This window comes from Emericellopsis cladophorae (genome assembly GCF_022114955.1).
Source record: "Emericellopsis cladophorae strain MUM 19.33 chromosome Unknown NODE_43_length_196915_cov_126_952037, whole genome shotgun sequence".
Classification (NCBI taxonomy): Eukaryota; Fungi; Ascomycota; class Sordariomycetes; order Hypocreales; family Bionectriaceae; genus Emericellopsis; species Emericellopsis cladophorae.
The window spans coordinates 1-18255 of NW_026250968.1; the positions used below are offsets into that span (position 1 = coordinate 1).

The 18255-nt window shown below is 59.5% G+C and overlaps 5 protein-coding genes across 5 annotated transcripts; 2 read left to right on the top strand and 3 right to left on the bottom strand.

Moving 5' to 3' along the window:
* Positions 1–495: 495 nt before the first annotated feature.
* Positions 496–3691, bottom strand: J7T54_007676 (uncharacterized protein; the record flags this gene model as incomplete). The annotated part of the gene is made up of 5 exons (XM_051508345.1): positions 496–2076; positions 2151–2234; positions 2310–2340; positions 2862–3567; positions 3628–3691. 5 exons carry the CDS (start codon positions 3689–3691, stop codon positions 496–498), a joined length of 2466 nt encoding a protein of 821 aa, XP_051360489.1.
* Positions 3692–4890: 1199 nt separating this feature from the next.
* On the top strand, positions 4891–6297 carry J7T54_007677 (uncharacterized protein; the record flags this gene model as incomplete). Its single annotated transcript, XM_051508346.1, has 1 exon — positions 4891–6297. One exon carries the CDS (start codon positions 4891–4893, stop codon positions 6295–6297), a length of 1407 nt encoding a protein of 468 aa, XP_051360490.1.
* A 103-nt stretch (positions 6298–6400) lies between these two features.
* Positions 6401–8016, bottom strand: J7T54_007678 (Succinyl-CoA:3-ketoacid coenzyme A transferase-like protein; the record flags this gene model as incomplete). Its single annotated transcript, XM_051508347.1, has 2 exons — positions 6401–7900; positions 7957–8016. The coding sequence occupies 2 exons, from the start codon at positions 8014–8016 to the stop codon at positions 6401–6403; spliced, it is 1560 nt and encodes a 519-aa protein (XP_051360491.1).
* A 1657-nt stretch (positions 8017–9673) lies between these two features.
* J7T54_007679 (U3 small nucleolar RNA-associated protein-like protein) lies at positions 9674–13067 on the top strand (the record flags this gene model as incomplete). The annotated part of the gene is made up of 2 exons (XM_051508348.1): positions 9674–9919; positions 9990–13067. 2 exons carry the CDS (start codon positions 9674–9676, stop codon positions 13065–13067), a joined length of 3324 nt encoding a protein of 1107 aa, XP_051360492.1.
* Positions 13068–13272: 205 nt separating this feature from the next.
* J7T54_007680 (Nucleoporin-like protein) lies at positions 13273–17114 on the bottom strand (the record flags this gene model as incomplete). The annotated part of the gene is made up of 3 exons (XM_051508349.1): positions 13273–14357; positions 14409–16641; positions 16692–17114. 3 exons carry the CDS (start codon positions 17112–17114, stop codon positions 13273–13275), a joined length of 3741 nt encoding a protein of 1246 aa, XP_051360493.1.
* Positions 17115–18255: the final 1141 nt, after the last annotated feature.

The following is an 18255-nucleotide window of genomic DNA, read 5'->3' on the forward strand; positions in this document are numbered from 1 at the left end:
CCCCCCCCCCCCCCCCCCCCCCCCCCCCCCCCCCCCCCCCCCCCCCCCCCCCCCCCCCCCCCCCCCCCCCCCCACCACAAGCTACTCTGAACGAATGAAATGGGCTACTGGGAACAGGGGTATACAAAACCAGGGGCGCATCTTCCGTTGATCTTGCGTGGATAGGAACTGGACTGAAAGAATGGCATGGGAAGCGTCGTCATCGCTTGTGTAATCTTTTGTTCTTGCTATTTTGTCCCTAGTTGTTACAAGCTGAGGTCTTGAACCATGATCGTCACGCATGCGTACAAAGCAGATCGTCTGCGGATCGTGAATTCACCTGTCTGTCTCTCTCCTTATAACAGCAAAGACGTAGTAGACAAAGAGTGCCCCTCTGTACAGCAAGATAGACACTAGACAAGTACCCTTTGATTTTCTTTCCCCGAGCGCCCCAAACGCCAATGCCATGGTGTGAACATGCAAGAATTTCCCTGTCAAAGTTCCTCTTCCGCTCCCTCATTTTTTCCGTCCACCACCCAGACTGCCCTCGAAGCCAGGCCGCCCGCCCTTCTTCTTACCACCACCGCCGCCAGCACCACCCTTCTTCTTCTTACCCGCCTTGCCCAGCACCTTGTCCTCTTTTCGTTGCCGGATGTTGTCCTCTCGTTTCTTCTGACGCTCCCGCTGCGCGTGCTCGACACCCCGTTGCCTCTCCTTCCACGCCTTCTCGCTCTTGCGCTTGGCCGTCTCCTTGCGCTTGACGGCCTTTTTGAGGGTGCCCTCATCGTCGCGGATCTTCTCGCCCTCGGCGCGGCGACGCGCTGTCAACCAGGCCTCCTTCTCCGAAATGTCCTTTTGCTTCTCGGCGTCCATGGCGGCGAGGCGCTGCTTCTGCGATTGCACCTTGAGAAGCGCTGTCTTGGGGTCAGACGGGCCCTTCTTCTTGCCGTTGGACAGGACGTGGGATAGGTCCCGCGACAGCTGGCTCCCGTCGCCAAAGGCTACGCGGCCAAAGGAGAAGTTGGCGTCGGCGCCGCCGTCGAGCTCCACGGCGGGGCTCATGGCGCTCGGCGAGTTGCTCGCCAGCGCCTCCTCGCGCTTGAGCTGCTCCTCCATGCGTGCCTTGGTCCGCAGCTCCTTTTTGTGTGCTTTGCGGGCCGCCTCCTTGGCGCGGCGGGACTCGATGAGCTCCTGGCGCGTGCGGATGGGCTTGCCGTCCGGGCCGTCGGCCTTGCGGGCGGCGCGGAGGGCTTCGATCTTGGCGGCGAGGCGAGCACGGATGGCGGTCGTGTCGGTGGGAAGTTTGATGTGTTTTGGCTTCTCGGATGGTGGGATGGTGGAGGAGACAGAGGTGGAGGTACTAGGTGCTTGGGCGGCTTCGAAGACGGGGGAATTACTTGATGATGGTGCCGTGTCGTTCTCATCGGCTTGCACAAGGCCGGAAAAGTCGACGGCGGCAGGTGCACCGGCGTCCGAGGCGGCGTCCCCTTCCTCATCCTCCTCCGCCTCCTCGCCCTCACTTTCGGAGGGATCCGCTGGGAGGCTGGTCTGGTCCTCGCTTGGCTTGGCCTTTTGCTGCTTCTTGTCGGCCCTGGGCGTCTTCTCGAGGCTCGGTGCGGAAGGCCCCGCGTCGGCGACGGTAGGATCTGTAGACTCACCCTGTTTCTTCGCCTTCTTCTCCTTCTTCTTCTCCTTCTTGGCGGCGATCTTGGCCTGCTTCTTGGACAGTTTGGAGGTGTCGTCGGCCTTGGGCTCGGCGGCCGGCTTGTCTTCCTCGTCTTCCCTGTCGTCGTTGCCCTGCGCATCCTCTTGCTCGCGCTTCTGCTTCTTGTTGGCTTCGGCCTCTTGCTTCTTCTTCTTGAGGCCCTCGCCGGGCTTCTCGAGCTCGACGCCGTCGGGCACTTCAAAAGCGTCGTCGGCCTCCGCGTCGTCCTCGTCCTCCAGTGCCTCCATGTCGCGCGCCTTGCGCTTGTTTTTCGCCCGCTCCTCCATGATCTCCTGTGCGCTCTTGTTCAGCTCGGCGTCTGGATTCAGCTTTGCCCGCTTGTTGGCCTTGGCCTGGGCCTTGCTCTGCTTCTTGCGCTGCCATTGTTGATCCTGCAACAGCGTTAGCGCGGTGGCTGGGGAGGGCGAGGGTGTCCTCTCGCTGGGCAGGGCAGGGCAACACGTACTGTGCCGTCCTCGCCATAGTACATCTTGGCAGGGATGAGACTCAGGAGGCCTTCAAAGTTGCTCGCGTGAGCACGCAGGCGGTCCTACAGACAGGACCATTGTCAGTACGATGATGGATTGAAGGATTGATTGATTGATCGGTTTTCCAGGTCACCCACCGCCATGTCTGACACGGCGGGGTACCAGATGCTGCTCGGGGGGGGACAAACCTGCGTTGCGTCCTCTCCCCCCATCGTGACGATTTCTATACCGAGCGTGGAAACAAGCAGACTACAGGAAGCGATGAATGCTGCGGGAACCGGGGTGGCTATCGTCGTTGTGGTGAGGCGATCGACAGACAGGCAAAGGTCAAGTCGAAGTGCTGGCCGGGTGAATGCTTCGTCCAGCCTGGGGCAATAATTTTTTTGCATCTGCAGGTGGACGGAGCCGGCATCCGCTAAGAAATGAAAATGTGGGGCATGCATGCGACCTCAACTTCATGAACATTAGTCTACCTTCGTAAATAATCAGAAGAGCACGTTTCCCACGTTTAGCTGAGGTTCCAAGCAAGCGGCTACGTGAACTCGGCGCGTCGGCTCGGTGATTGCGACGCAATATGCACAATGCCCTGTCCCAGCGCAGCGTCGTCAAGACGCGATGAAGACATGGGTGCTTTACACCACGCGTGATTACACTCGCGCTGACGTGACGAGACCAAGATAAAGGCCTACTTCTTGCCCTTCTTCGTAGGACCAGCAGCCGCCTCCCGTCTCGCACGCTCTCGGGCTTCTCTGGCCTCGAGCTCGCTCTTCCTCGCCGCCTCCTTCTCGTCTCTGTCCTCCGTCTCGGCCATCCTCTTCTCCGCCTCGACCGCCCTGCGCTCACGCACCTCCCGCAGACGGGCGAGGTCAGCCTTGGCCTGGTCTGTCTTTCCCGCGGCGTGCAGCTTCATGTACCTCTCCTTGGCGGCGGCCGCCTCATGCGCCTCGCGCTCTTTACGGTTCATGTTCTTGAGACCCTTTGTGATCTTGCCCACACCGGCGTCGCCGTCGTCCTCCTCGTCCGAGTCGGCCACCACGGGCTTGGCAGCCTGCTTGCGCGCCGCTTTGGAGTGGTTCGGGTTGGCGGGCATGTCGTCGTCCTCGTCGCTCTCATCCTCAGAGCTGGAAGGCAGGTCGCCCGGCTGGACGATCTTTGACTTTTGCTTCGCAATGGCGGCGTCCTTGCGGGCTTTCTTCTGGGCCTTGCGGGCCTCGCGCGAAGCCTCGGCGTTGGCTGCATTGGCGTCTTCCTCCTCGGAAGACTCCTCCTCCTCCTCTTCGGAGGACGACTCCTCTTCTGACGATGCATCGTCCTTGTCTTTGCCTTCGGCCCACATGCTCACGGCGTTACCGTCCTTGTCGATAGGCTGCAGATTCCGCGAGAAGTGATGGCCACCTGGGGGCTGTTAGTGATGCGATGCTGGCAGAGACTGCGCAAAGCAGTGTTTGTTTTTACCTCCACGGGTGGGCTTCTTGAACTTGCCGCCGCGGCCGCGGCCGCCTGCGCCTCCAGGAGCCATTGTGATGTAGGTTGTTGACCTGGATTGGGTGCTGAGGATCAGAGGGTCTTGGAAGCTCGCGTTCAGTCCAAGGGTCTTGATGTTTGTAGGGTCTGACTTGGGACGGTTGTGCTTGTTGCAGTGATCGCAGGGGCGGGGTAGCGGGGTAGGTTCTTTCAGTGGTGATGGAATCTGAAACAGCACAATAGGAGGATTGGAGGTGCAAGTAAGGTCTGCTTGGGGAATGGAGCTGGCGAATGCAGCTGAAGTGCTCGCATTGAATGGATGGACAGGTCACCTAGGGCTACGTTTGGGCGCAGACGCAATCAGATTTCACCGTTTGTGAACGAGCGTCCTCCTCTGGCTCTCAACGTAGAGTCACTTCTAAAAATCAAACTGAGCGGCTCATTAATTGCAGCCGTAAGATTGGCTGAATTAGGGGCGATCTAAGGGTCCTACGCGGCGACAATAGCCCAATTCCACCTCAAGTCCAGACATCACAGGCATTCTAGGGTAGCTTGAACTGGCCAAACCGGTGATGACTAAGACCGGAACAACACCGCCCCGCGCCCGCAAACTCACACAAAACTGGCGTTGGAACGCGCGCTTGTGCTGGTTTTCTTCTTCTTCTTCTTCAACCTACTAGAAAGTTTTCAAAACAAATGGAAACCAATCCTTCCTATTCACTCTGTCGTTCATTACTCCATGAAGGAACGGAGGGGAAACGGGAGGAAAGATTAACCTCGCTGACTTACCCTCTGACCTGTGGCACGCCTCGACGGGCGCTGCGTTGGGCTTGGAGAAATTTGGAAGGCGGGACATTCTGAACGTCTTTGTTTCTTGAGATGAGACTGAGATGAGGACGATGATCACAAAGGCCAAGTAAGGCTGCACGTAGTTCTTTTTATTCTTCCGGCTAAGGAGTGGTTACTCTACGCTCAACGTCGATCTGGCGGAGTGAAAACTCCACGGACGTCTGATGCTGCTTCACGTGAGCCGCGTATCATTGTCCTTGTAACGTTCACGCAACGCTCCGAGTCCCGGCAATCTTTGCCCATCACACACCATTCTCAGAGATTACCGTAGGGCGGAAGACACAAGTAATAAGGTGCCTGTCGCCATGCCGTCGCAGTCATGATCACTGCCACCCACTTCTGACCTCACCACGTCACCACGCCTCGAGAGTTCTCCCTTCTTCTACCCCCAATCTCACCACGCTCATGTCCAGCTGTCATCCATTCTTCAAAGAGTCGACCCTTTCACGCTCGCGCCTGCTGCCGCCCCCCTCCAAGTCCACATCATGGCACACGACCTCACGGCGCGCCCACGTGCCGGTGCTCAACCCCCACGGGGCCCGCTCGCTCGTTGACATGCTCATCCCGTTCATCGCCCGCAACGTGGACCTGCTGACGCCCGGCCACATTACCAACCTGGCGCCCCGGCTGCGGTGGAAGATCTGGCGGTTCCTCGAGGCCCGGGGGGCGAGTCTGCACGCGTGGCGCTTGTTCCACCCTGTGCTGCTCCACGACAGTGATGATGACGATGACGGCAACGATGGCGAAGAGGTGGAGGGCAGGACGCTGGGCCTCTGGCGGTTTCGCGGCCACGTCTGCGGACCCGAGGGCGTGCCGCTGAGGACGTTCATGGAGCCGTTGGCGGGTGTTGGGTTCCTGACGCACCTAGTGATCAGCGGCCGGTGCACTTTCACGACGGGCGAGATGCTGCCCCTGGCTAGTATGGCAAACCTCGTCGCGTTGGAGATTATCCAACCGAGCGACCAGGTCCAGCTCGAGTTCCCGCCGATCAACGACATGCTGATCCGGGGCTGGGCGAGTGTCGACGATGCGTTCCCGGCCCTCCGGATCCTGCGCATCTGGGGCGACCCCACGGTCACAAGGCACTCGCTCGCCTGGGTGACACGCTTTCCCTCGCTGGTCTTGTATGACGTCCAGGCCAGCCGTGAAGACTGGTCCCACGCGTCGGCCACGGCGGCAGAACACGGCTGGGATCTCACAAAGGGCCTGGGGGACGGGCTGCACCACTATCTCATGCTCCTCACCGACGAGGCGGCGGCGGCGGCCGAGACACAGCAGAACCGACGAGTGACGAGGAGCATCGACTCGGACCTGACGTCGCTCCTGACGAGTCCCCAGGCATCCATCCGGTTCGTGGCCGAGGGGGACGCGCCCATGCTGGTGGAGTACCTGGCCGACGCGGCGAAGAGCGGCTGGGAGAGCGGCGAGACGGTGGCGTCGAGTGACTGTCACGACTGGCCCTTTGAGGCGTGGGCGTTTTGGCTGATGGCGCTCATGGGCCAGATGTCCGGGCCACGTGGTGGACGGAAAGCTGTCGCCGGCCCCTTTGTGCTGCCCGAGCAGCCCATGGCGAGCGTGTACCTGGGGCACTGCAGCAGGGAGGGCGTCAGCGGTCGGGTGGCGTACGTGAAGAGAGGCTTGTTTGGGGTGAGGCGGTACACGTTTGTCAGGCGGAGCGCGCTGTGCGGGCCTGGGCGGTCCGGGGGCGAGCATGTCCAGCAGCAGCCTCTGCAAGCAGAGAAGAAGACACCAGCAGGGCTACGGCCGCGGAAGAAGCGGCGAATGGACGACATGTTGAGCTCGTTCACGTGAGGGAGATGTCATTGTACTATTGTGTTCAAATGTATATATACTCATCATTCATAACGCCAGAGATGCCTTGACCTTCTTGTTCTTTTCCTTTCCATCCTCTTCCCTACAGCATCGGCTTCAGATCCTCGGCCACCTGAAAGGGCGCCTCGGTCTTGCTCCTGATCTCGTCGACGGTGACGCCGTCGGCAATCTCGACGAGGGTGAGACCCTTGGTAAAGTCCACGTCAAAGACGCCGAGCTCCGTGATGATCCTAGAGACGCAGGCGCGTCCGGTGAGGGGAAAGGCGCACTGCTTCATGATCTTGGGGTTTCCCTTCTTGTCCGTGTGCTCCATGGTGACGACGACCTTTGTGGCGGACGGGTTGGAGACGAGGTCCATGGCGCCGCCAAAGCCCTTGACTTTGCCGGGGAGCATCCAGTTGGCGAGGTCGCCGCCGGCGCTGACCTGCATGGCGCCGAGGATGGTGAGGTTGATGCGGCCGCTGCGGATCATGCCAAAGGACTCCTCGCTGCCAAAGACGGCGGCGCCCGGGTTGAGGGTGACGGTCTCCTTGCCGGCGTTGATGAGGTCGGCGTCCTCGGCGCCGCGCTGGGGGTAGGGACCCAGGCCGAGGATGCCGTTCTCGGACTGCAGCTGGACCTCGACTTCGGGGCCGACGAAGCTGGGCGCGAGCATGGGCATGCCGATGCCGAGGTTGGCGTACATGCCATTCTTGAACTCCTTGGCGGCGCGGCGGACGATGCGCTCGCGCTTGGCGGCGGTGTCGCCGGTGCCGAGGGCGGCCCTGGCGGCCGGGTCGTCCGGGTCGCGGGCGAGGGTGACCTTTTCAATGTTCTTGTCGGCGGTGCTCTGGATGACGCGCTTGACGTAGATGCCGGGCAGGTGGACGGCCTCGGGGGCGATCTCGCCGGGCTCGACAATGTGCTCGGCCTCGACAATGGTCATCTTGGCGTTGCGGCCCATGGCGCCGTTGAAGTTGTTGGCGGCGAGGCGGAACTGGCAGTTGCCGAGCTTGTCGGCCTTGTAGGCCTTGACAAAGGCGTAGTCGCCGGCAATGGCCTCCTCGAGCAGGTAGGGCTTGCCGCGGAAGACCTTGACGTCCTTGGGGTACGAGTAGGTGTCCGGGCTGCCGTCGGCCCTGTTCTTGAGGGGCAGGTCGCCCGTCTGGACAACGGTGCCAAAGGCGGCGGGCGTGTAGAAGGCCGGGACGCCGCGTCCACCGGCGGAGCAGCGCTCGGCGAGGGTGCCCTGCGGGGTGAGCTCGAGCTCGACCTCGCCGGTGAGGTACATTTTCTCAAAGGTCTTGTTCTCGCCAATGTACGAGGCAATCATCTTGCGGATCTGCTTGGTCTTGAGGAGCTTGCCGAGGCCATGGGCGTCGGTGCCGGCGTTATTGGAGACGGCAGTCATGCCCTTGATCTCGGGCTTGAGGAGGAGCTCGTCGATGAGGGTGTCGGGGACGCCGCAGAGGCCAAAGCCACCGCAAAGGAGCGTCGTGTTGGGCTTCATGTCCTTGAGCGCCTCGGTGGCCGAGGGGAAGACCTTGTTGATCTCGCCGCGCGCGAGGGTGGTCGAGAAGGACCGGCACAGCGCGGCGTGGGGCTGGGCTCGGGTCAGTCCAGGTCTTGTCATGGGAAGTGTCTGCTTCGAGGACTCACGTTGCTGGCATTGCGAGCAAAAGCCCGAAGCGTGCGGGCGCGCAGGGCTACCGAGGGCATCGTGGGTGATGCGGCTGTGGTCACTGGTGAGAGAGAGGTGAGGAGTGACGGACGGCACCACGGGCAATGGATCGCTGGAAGAGCAGGCAGAGAGGGTATCACGAGCGAAAGCAAAGAGGACAATGGCCACGAGACGAGCAGTCAGTCTGACCTTGGGGAAGACAGACGGCGGAGGTGGAAAAGGAGAAGAAGAAGGACAAGAAGAAGAAGAAGAGCTTATCCGCCCGTGGGGAAGCTTCACGCGCGTGGATGAGCGTTGGCTCTTATGGGATGTCGAATCCCGCGACTGGCCGTCCGTGCTTCGGGATAATCGTGGAGTGGTCAATAAATTGATTCGTCAATTGATCGATGGTTTCCTCGCGTTGGGATCCGGCATCCAAGGCCGTCGCGTCCCTCCACACGCCATCCAGCATCTTCTCCAAATCACCACGCAGCCATCCATCCTCCACATGCCCGATTCCGCTCTTCGGCATTGGGGTCGACTCGGGAGAATCATTGATGAATGGCTGGATGGATGACGGGGTATTAGCCGCCCCAGCGCAGTCGTCAGCGCGGACCGCCGCGAGTGGGCGGATCCGAGACGGCACCGTCGGAACCGACACTGGTTGCCTATCTGGTTGCTTGTCTGGCTGGCTGGCTGGCTGATCATGTTCACGAGTGGCATCGCATCTCTACTTTCATTCATGGTATTCAAAAGGCGACGGGCGTGAGCAAGGCTGCGCAAGCCAGCAGCAGACTGTGACCATCATATCACCCCAGCAGGACCATCGCCTCTCTGTCGTGACAGTGACAGACGGGTAAGCTGTCTTCCGGCTCGGGACTGGACGACTGACAGTGCGCGCGCTTGTTCCGCGCTCCCCATCAACCACTCACTCCCGCGTCTGTCTGGGAAGATACCTTAGCCGACGCACCAAGACATGAACAAGCAACCAGACCTGGACGTTGACTACGTAGTAAGTCATCACGATGTAGCTATTTGTTGAGGAATGGCCTCGACAAAGGGATTTCTTCAAATGCATGGCCTCTTTTCTATCTCAGCACCCAAGGTCAGGTCAGGTCAGGTCAGGTAGGTATCCGTACATCCATCTGGCTTTGTCTCTCCAGCTGTCGGATATCCACGGCTGTTCAAGGCAGAGCGGCGTCGAGAGCAGCGCCAGGCCAGTGATGCAACAGCCAGCATCCGGCAATCCCTCCATTGAGTAATTATTATTCATCAATTGATAGTTTGACATGTGCCATGTCTGTCTATGTCTGCTGGGGTCCTGGGGAGCATCTCCCAGAGCCTCGTGGACCGCACTGAGCGGGACGCGTGTTCGCGTCACCCTTGGTCGCAAGCGTCGCGTACGACACGAGACATCAGTGACAGCTGCGATAGTCGCAACCAGATCCATCTGAAGCTGTGACTGAATGCCATCAATCACGTACACGTCCTATACAATCATGAGCGACCGTCTTGAGGTGATCGCTGAGGTGCCGCCCCATCTGCCTTATCGTGTCTTATCGTGTCTTATCGTGTGCTATCGTATCCTATCTTATCGCCCGCCGCGATAAGCCTGAAAAAAAGTTGCCCGGCGCTGCCACCACCACAATCAGCACCACCAGCATCAAGCTCGCGATGCTCTCACAATCATAACGCAGCCAGACCAAACGCCCCGCCATGGAGTCCTCCTCAAAACGGCGCAAGCTCAACAATGCGGGCTCTGGACTGAAACACCAGAACCTCATCGACTTTCAGTCCCCCGACGCCACTCGCTTGTCGTCCTCGAGCATCTTCACCCTCCAGACGGACGAGCTGCTCAAGAATGCAAAGGTCGACTACGACAAGGCGCTCAGAGGCGTCGATGCCCAGCTCCACCAGCTCAAGACCATCATCGAGTCTGCCGAGCCTCACGAGCCTATACCGGTACGTGGGATGTCAATCTCCCCCGTCTTCTACACAACGGCTGTGCTAACCTCCCGCCCCCACCCGCCAGATCACCCAGGCTACCGCCACCTTTGAGAAAACCCACCGCATCACGATCCCCTACCCCGAGCCCAGACCCGCCAAGGATGCACCGTACAAGCTGGCCTTTGCGAAGCCGGCCCAGTGCAATGTTGTCGGCAGCTATGTCTTCAGGACAATGACCAGGCACCAGGCCCGGCACTGCGTCGACATGGTCGTGCAGATGCCCCGGTCCCTCTTCCAGGACAAGGATTTTCAGGACATGCGCTACTTCTACCGCCGCGCATACTACATTGCCGTCCTTGCCGCCCAGATCAGGGAGGAGAGCGGGATGAGCGTCGAGTTTGAGTTCCTCCACGACAATCGGCTGCTCCCCGTGCTGCTCCTCCACCCAATGGCCGAGGGCCAGGATCAGGACGGCGCCAGCGCCACCAGGAAGAAGGCCAAGGCCAAGGCCAAGGACTATGCCATTCGTATCGTCCCCTGCGCGCCCGAGGACCTCTTCCCTGCGTCCAAGCTCACGCCCGCATCCGCCTGCAACCGTCAGGCCGACAGCGACGACGCCAAGTCCCCCACCCCCTTTTACAACTCGACCATCAAGGCGGAGAGCACGTACATCTCCTACCTGCGCGTCCTCACAAGGGCAAAGAATGAGTGCGCCGGCTTCGTCGACGCCTGTGTCCTGGGCCGGATCTGGCTCCAGCAGCGCGGTTTCGGCAGCGCCATCGCCCAGGGCGGCTTTGGCCACTTTGAGTGGTCCCTCATGGTCGCCCTCCTCATGCAGTCGGGCGGTCGTAACGGACAGGGATCTCTGTCCACGTCGCTGAGCGCCATGGAGCTCTTCAAGGCGGCCATCCAGTTCCTCTCCGACACAGACTTCAACGGCGCGGGACCCGTCGTCCTCGGCAAGGCGGTAGGCGGCGGCGCACGCGACGCTGGGCCCGCCATGCTCGACCCCAAGACCAGCCTCAACATTCTTCACAAGGCCACGCCGTGGTCGACTGCTCTCCTACGCAGGTACGCCAAGACGACCACGGAGCTGCTGGCGGACGACGCGGCCGACAAGTTTGCGCCCATCTTCATCGTCAAGGCCAACGTCCTCGCGGAGCTCTACGACGCCGTCTTTGAGATTAACAGCGCCGACATTACCAAGAGCGCCTCGTCCGACGACGGCGGCGGCGCCGTGTGGGCCAACAGCCACGACATCTACAAAGTCCTCAGCAAGGCCTACGGCCCACGCGCCGAGCTCGTCCACATCCAGCAGCCCGCCGCCAAGCCCTGGTCACTGGCCTCCAAGGGGTCCAGGCCGCAGCCCACGCTCGTCGTCGGCGTCGTCTTCAACGGGCCCCAGATGGCCGTCCAGCTCGAGAAGGGTCCTCCCGCCGAGGACGCCCGGGACGCCGCGCGCTTCCGCCAGTTCTGGGGCGACAAGGCCGAGCTGCGTCGCTTCCAGGACGGCAGCATCCTCGAGTGCGTCGACTGGTCCGCCCGTCACGCCCTCGGCATCTGCGAGGAGATGACGCGCTACGTCCTCGCCCGCCACGTCAAGCTCTTCGAGGCCGAGATTGCCTTTTACGGCGACGACTTTGTTGGGTCCATTGTCGACTTTGCCCACACCGACAAGGCGGCCTTTGACGCCGTCCGGCGCGCCTTTCTCGCCTTTGAGTCCGACGTCCGCAACCTCGACGACCTGCCCCTGTCCATCCGACAGATCGCCCCCGTCTCCCCCCTGGCCCGCTACACGTCCATCACGCCGCCGCTCATCGGCGCCCACACCGGCCGCCTCGCCCCCGTCGACGTCAACCTCTTCTTTGAGCACTCGACAAAGTGGCCCGAGAACCTCGTCGCCATCCAGGAGGCCAAGATCGAGTTCCTCCTCGACATGGACCGCCGTCTCACTACCGCGCACGACAACATGACCACCCACCTCGGCCGCGACAACCGCGACCTCGGCGACGAGAACCTCGCCTACCTCGACGTCGTCTACGACTCGGGCGCCGCCTTTCGCGTCCGCATCTACTGCGACCTCGAGGGCATTATCCTCGACCAGCAGGTCAAGAGCAAACATCTCGACGCCTACATCCGCAACGCCGCCGACGACGCCCTCGCCCGCTTTCGCTGGCAATTCCACATCCTCCCCTTGCACACCACCGCCCTCGCCACCGCCTGCACCCGCCTCCCCGCCCTCTCGCCCGCCGTCCGCCTCGTCAAGCAGTGGTTCGCCCGCCACAAGCTCGCGAGCCACTTCCCCGACGAACTCATCGAGCTCCTTGTCCTTCACGTCTTCCTCCACGCCTACCCCTGGGCCACACCCTCCTCCGGCACCACGGGCTTCCTCCGCACCCTCGACTTCCTCGCCCGCTGGGACTGGCGCGACGAGCCCCTCATCATCGACACGGCCGGCGACATGGCCACCGACGAACGCGTCGGCATCGCCAAGGACCTCGCCGTCTGGCGCAACCGGGATCCCAACATGAACCACCTCACCCTCTTCGTCGCCACCTCCAGCGACCACTCGGGCGAGGCCTACACCCGCGCCGGGCCCAGTCGTCTCATCGCCTCGCGCATGACCATGCTCGCCAAGGCGGCCTCCAAACTCATCAAGGCAGAGGACTACCGCGTCGACCCGGTCGATCTGTTCGACACCAACCTCCGGGACTACGATGTCCTCTTCCACCTGTCTCCCAAGGCCATCCGGGAGGTGAACCAGGCAGCGCAGCGCTTCTCTTCCTCTGGCGCCACGTCCTCCAGGTTCAAGAACCTCGACGGCGCCACGGGCCAGCAGCCGCTACCTGTGCGCGCAGCCCCCGTGGCCGTCCTCATGGAGGAGTTGCAGCGTGTCTACGAGGGTACGCTCGTCTTCTTCCACGGTGCCACCGCTGCCGGTGCGGAGGACGAGGACGACACCATTATCGGCGCCATCTGGAATCCCAAGCTGAAGAGGACAAAGTTCCGCGCCGGCCTGCCATATAATTTCCACGCTGTCGACGACGACGAGGGCGAGGTGGAGGTCAACAAGCAGGCTGTGCTGTGTGAGATTGCCAGGATAGGCGGCGCTCTGTTCAAGAAGATTGAGGAGGTGGAAGAGGAAGAGGATGAGCAGGATTAGTAGTCATTGGATACCCACACCAAGTTTTTTTAATTCTAAAAAAAAACCAACAATATTCATATAAACAACAAACCCAATCCGATATTCAACCTTTCTGCCCCTGTGAGACGCAAAACATTGAACAATCAAAAAAAAAAAAACGCCGTGCCATGATCAAGAGGCCATCGTCCTCCAGTCCATCTATCATCACTGTCCCTGCCTGCCCTCACCGTCCATCCTTTTTCACCAACTGCTGCGTGGAAAAGGAGCAGTACTTGTCCTTGATGGCGACAACCTCGTACGTACCCTCCTGACTCGCCTTGATGATCTTCTTATGCTCATACGATACGTCATGCCTCGTCTCGAGCACCACACTCCGCTGCCCCTTCCTCGGGTTCGAGCTGCGCGTAAACGTAAACTCAAACGGCGGCGTGCCCCAAAAGTCAAAGTGAATGTCAACCTCGCCGCCCTCGTGAATGTCCACGTGCGACATGCGGCCCTGGCTGATTTGCACGCTGGGCAGCGGGTGGATCGTCTTGGGAATGTGCACCGCCGCCCGGCACTCGGACGCCTTGTCCGAGACACCCGTGATCACAAAGTCGCCTGGCTTCTCGGCCACGCGCCGGAACGACGTCGTCTGCGACTTGGCGTTCCACTTGCCGTTGAACTCGTAGGAAATATCAAACGGCGGTGTGCCTGACAGCGTGTATGCGATGCGCTCGCCCACGCAGTAGTCTTGCCGGGTATCCAGAGGGTAGATGGATGGGGGGTCGTACAGGTGCACCACGACTGAAGGGCTGTTATTCTCGTACTTCTGGCTGCAGCCGTGGCCGTCGCGGACACGACGGATGCGGATCTGCTGGCTGCCCTGGCGGAGGTGCTGCCGCGGGATGGTGATGCCGTGGGTCTTGGTGTTAATCGCCGGCAGGGCAAAAATGTCCGGGGCGGCACCAGCCTGGTGCTTGACCTCCATCTCCACAAAGAAGGGAGGGTGGCCTGCCAGTTTGATCGGAATAGTCTCCTCGTGCTCCTGCTCTTCCGCGCAGAGCTTGAATGTCTGGCCAGGCTTCGCAAAGGTCGCCGTCGGGCGCGCGTTGATGTGCTGCTCGACAATGAGCGGGTTGGGCGACTTGTCATTGTAGTTCTTATCCGCAAGACTGTGGAACTTGTACGTGTAGTCGCCAGCTTTGCCCGTGTCCATGGAGATGGCGGCCTTGCTGAGGGCGGCGTCAAAGTTCTTGCGGCTCATGGAGCTGGATCCGGAGATTGGCTTGTGTCTGATCTCGTAGTCGACGTTGAAGGGAGAGGAGCCTGTCTTTCTGTTAGCCGCTGACTGTGTTCGATGCTGTGCATGAAACTCACCCTGAAGATTTAGCTCGAACCCGTCAATGTCACCCTCACAAATGTCCGCCTTGGTCCAAGTGTTTCCGGCCTTGTAGTTCAGACTGTCGGACCCTACCAGGCTCAGCTGCGGCCGGGGGTACCACTGAATGTCGAACCGCGACGCCGCCGGGTCCACGATACCGGGGCACTGAATATCAGAGACCTCCTGGATCTCCCAGGTCCCGCTTTGCTGCACCAGCAATGCGCCATTGGCGCTCTCGATCCTGTCTCTCACAGGCTCGCTCGAACTGTTGAGGTTGCGGTACTGGACGGTCCAGGGGCCCTCGCCTTGGAGTCGCAGGGGTAGGCGCACGCGTGTGCCCTCAACCTCCATCCGGCTACGCTTGGCATCAACCAGACCGAAGGCTGCGCGCGGCTGCTGCCGGCGGACCAGAACCTTGATTTGCTCCGTGAGGAAGCTGCGGCAGCCACGCACGTCTTGCGTGCTGATGAGCGCAATGTTGTACTCTCCACCTTTCGTGAGAGGCGGCGTCTGGATGGCGAATCTTCTCTGCTGGATGCCATTCAGGCGGTGTGTCTTCCTCTTGCCCTCGTGCTCAATTTCCCATTCCAGCGTGAACGGCGGGTCACCAATGAACTCGACCTCTGTCTCGACTTGGGCATCTAGGCAGACTTGGCGGCTCTTCGTACCCAGGAACCTCGCAGATGCTGCAGGCTTCACCACCTGCTCGATTGTCATTTCCGGTCCTGACAAGGGCTTCCGCACATAGACACCATCATCAATCGACTTGAAAGTGTATGTGTAATGACCTGCGACCTTCGGAACCAGACTCAGCTGCGACCTGACGCCATCAGACCTGTGAGCCTGGGCTTCGGTTTGATGAGTGACTCCATCCTTGTCCGTGTAGGTGTACTCGTAACGGACCAGGAAAGGCGGCGTGCCAAGGAAGTCGAGGTCAACCCGCAAACCGATGGAGTTGCTGGCGCATTTGTCTGCAATCTCTTCGGTACGCAAGGTCAGAGATGGCTCAACTGGGTTCAAAATCAGGCAAGACGACGGTTCCTCGACCTGGCCCTCACACATGCCGCTGGTGACCGATTTGAGGGTGTACAAGCCCGGCTGGTTGACCCTGGGTCTCTCTTTGCTGTTCTTGCCTGTGAAGCTCCCAATGGTGACGAGATCGCCATGGCTTCCGCTGTTGGTCAGGGAGTCGATCGGAGAGAAGGCCCAAGTGACCTCGTGCGACGTATCGGAGACCCCATTCTTCGCCGGTAAGCTGAGCGCGACGGGCAGCGTGGCCGAGTGTCCTTTGGCAACCTTGAGTGGATTGCGCAAGTCGCATCCCTGCATGGACACCTTGGGCCGTTCCTTGACAGTGAATCGCTGAGCCAGTGGCTGAAGCCACGTCGACTTGGCATCTTCTCCAGGTTTCCCATAGTATACCGCATTGCCAAATTTATCGTGGACCTCGTCAATGACATATTCCCATTCTCCAGCAGACGCCATGGACTCGTTGAGACGAACCGGCACCGTACTAGGGCGTACCCAAGACACGTCTCGCTCGTTGTCAGACTCTGACCCAACGACCATTGCTGAAGAGTAGGCCTCGGGCTGCAGACTCTGGAAGTGGAAGGCCTGGTTTTGTCCGTTGATGGTTCGGCTGTAATGGATCTTGAGAGGCGGGGTGCCCGTGACTTCGAGAGTGAGGTCCGACAGGTCCTGGATGCATCGCTCCTCACTTTTCCCCCCAATGATCCGGGCCTGCGGGCAAGGTACCACATACGTATCCAGCGTCTGCCGTTGGACTTGCAGCTTGTGCTGATCCAGTACCTTGCCCAGGCGATAAATGCCAGGCTTCTTTGGCGAGTAGTCCCAGCGGAAGCCATCACTATTTGGGTCGGCGTTCTGGTTGCGCACGAGCTTGGCGAGCTTGTTCACCTCGCGATTGGGGATCTTGATAATCTCATCCTGCGCTGTATCCAGGTCAATCCGAATGATTTCGATCTCGGCAGGTATCGTAGCGTTGAAGACGATAGGAATGGCGACGGACGATTTCGAAGAGACACACATGGGCGCGTGGTCCGGGTTCATGACGGCGGATCCCTCTGGTAAGATGTTGAGGGTGACCTTGCCCCTAATGTGTGACTGGTTGCTCAAAATGCTGGCGACTTTGACGTTGTGTTCCGACACGGAGATCTCGCTATCGTACAGGCTCCTAACAATACCTAAAAGCCCTGAGATGATGGGTATCTGTCCGAAGTTAGTCAAAGCACGATGGGCGAGGGGCATGTGAGACGAACCGGAATCAAGAACATTGCAAACCAGTCGAATAACAAATGGAGCAGGTAAATATAAATAGTCGCAATCTGCGAGATGTCGAGCCATGGTATCCTGAGCTCGGGGACGAGGAAGACGTAGGCAAAGTCGAGTATAATCCACTTGAGGAACATTCCCCATGAGCCAACACCCTCATCTGCCACAGTCTTCCAGTCCCATAGCTTAAAGGCTTGAAGGATACCATATATCGCAAACACCCAGAAGCGCTGGGTCGGCGCGTCGATTAGGTGCAGCGGTATCCATGGCTGGCTGGGGCCAGTATCAGCTGCTGTGTTCTCGGGTGCTAGAGGTAGCTTCGCTGTGTCCGGCGTCCGTTGGCTGTGCGATCTTTGTACAGTTCTGGGGGTTTCTGGATACCCAGAACGGAATCGTGGTGTTGCGTTCATCGCATTGCGTAGTGGTGAAGGTCGGGCGTGCGCATCGGCGGGCGTGACGACTTTTTCTTCCGGAGTGACGGTGCGCAAAGGTGCAATCAGTCTGCGCAGAACTGCAGCTGTATATAGTCGATTGCAGAGATTACCTACCAGGCCGTTGTGAAAGCGATCGGGTCTGGTAAAGGCAGCCTTTGGATGGGATTCACCGTTGGTGGGCAAGCTGTGGGAATTCCGTGAATGTTTCTGTTATGTACGATCACGTCGGTGACTGCGAGCGCGACGCGCATAAAATTTACTGCATGTAACGCTAAAGTTATACAGGCACTATGCACTCAGCTCACCCGCGAATGACCTCATTCAGGCAACCAGCTCCCTAGCGCGGAGAAGGGCAATTGCCTCCTTGCCGGCAATGCTCTAAGATCCAATACGTCTTGGCAGCCTTTCCTTTTCGAAAAGAAAAATGCATAACTTGACAGCAATTGTAACTTATGTGTTGACTTTCTCTTCATGGGTTGGTCTCTCACAAATCACAATTCCCACGTTAGTGTTTCGCACCATATGGATCGTAGGTAAGTTTTAGCTATTAGCTCTCCGTCGAAGGACAGTTAGCATACGATAAGCGAACGACGGCTCTATATAAACGCTTTCGATTGTCTAGCCCCGTTTGAGGTGTCTTCGGAAGGGTTCTTTCACACTGGTGAAACCATGCACTAATTGATATATCTCGGTACCGACTACTGCAGGGGAAGCTTTTCTAACGCCAAACCCAGACGTATAGTATTGATATCTGTTCTCAGCGAAACCCTTGTTTAACATCCCCTAGTATAGCAGAACAAGCTTTTAACCGAATTGTTTCAGCTATAAAACGCCCCAGACCATGAGATTGGTTGGTTTCAAGCTTAAATTTCTTCCTTATGGCGGACCTAGGGCCCTCTAGCGCACAAAGCCGGCGCCCGATCTTCAACCTCGCATCTCCGTCCACATGGTTCGGAACGACTGATGAACGAAGCACGGGCCTAAATTCATCCAGGTCAACAGCTTCCTATAAGAACTCTCATGAACCCTTTTGATCTCTGGGTAATCTCACTTCCACACGCGAGGGCCAGCCCTCCCACACACCACGAGCCAGGCGTCACGCTATCGACGGTATCCG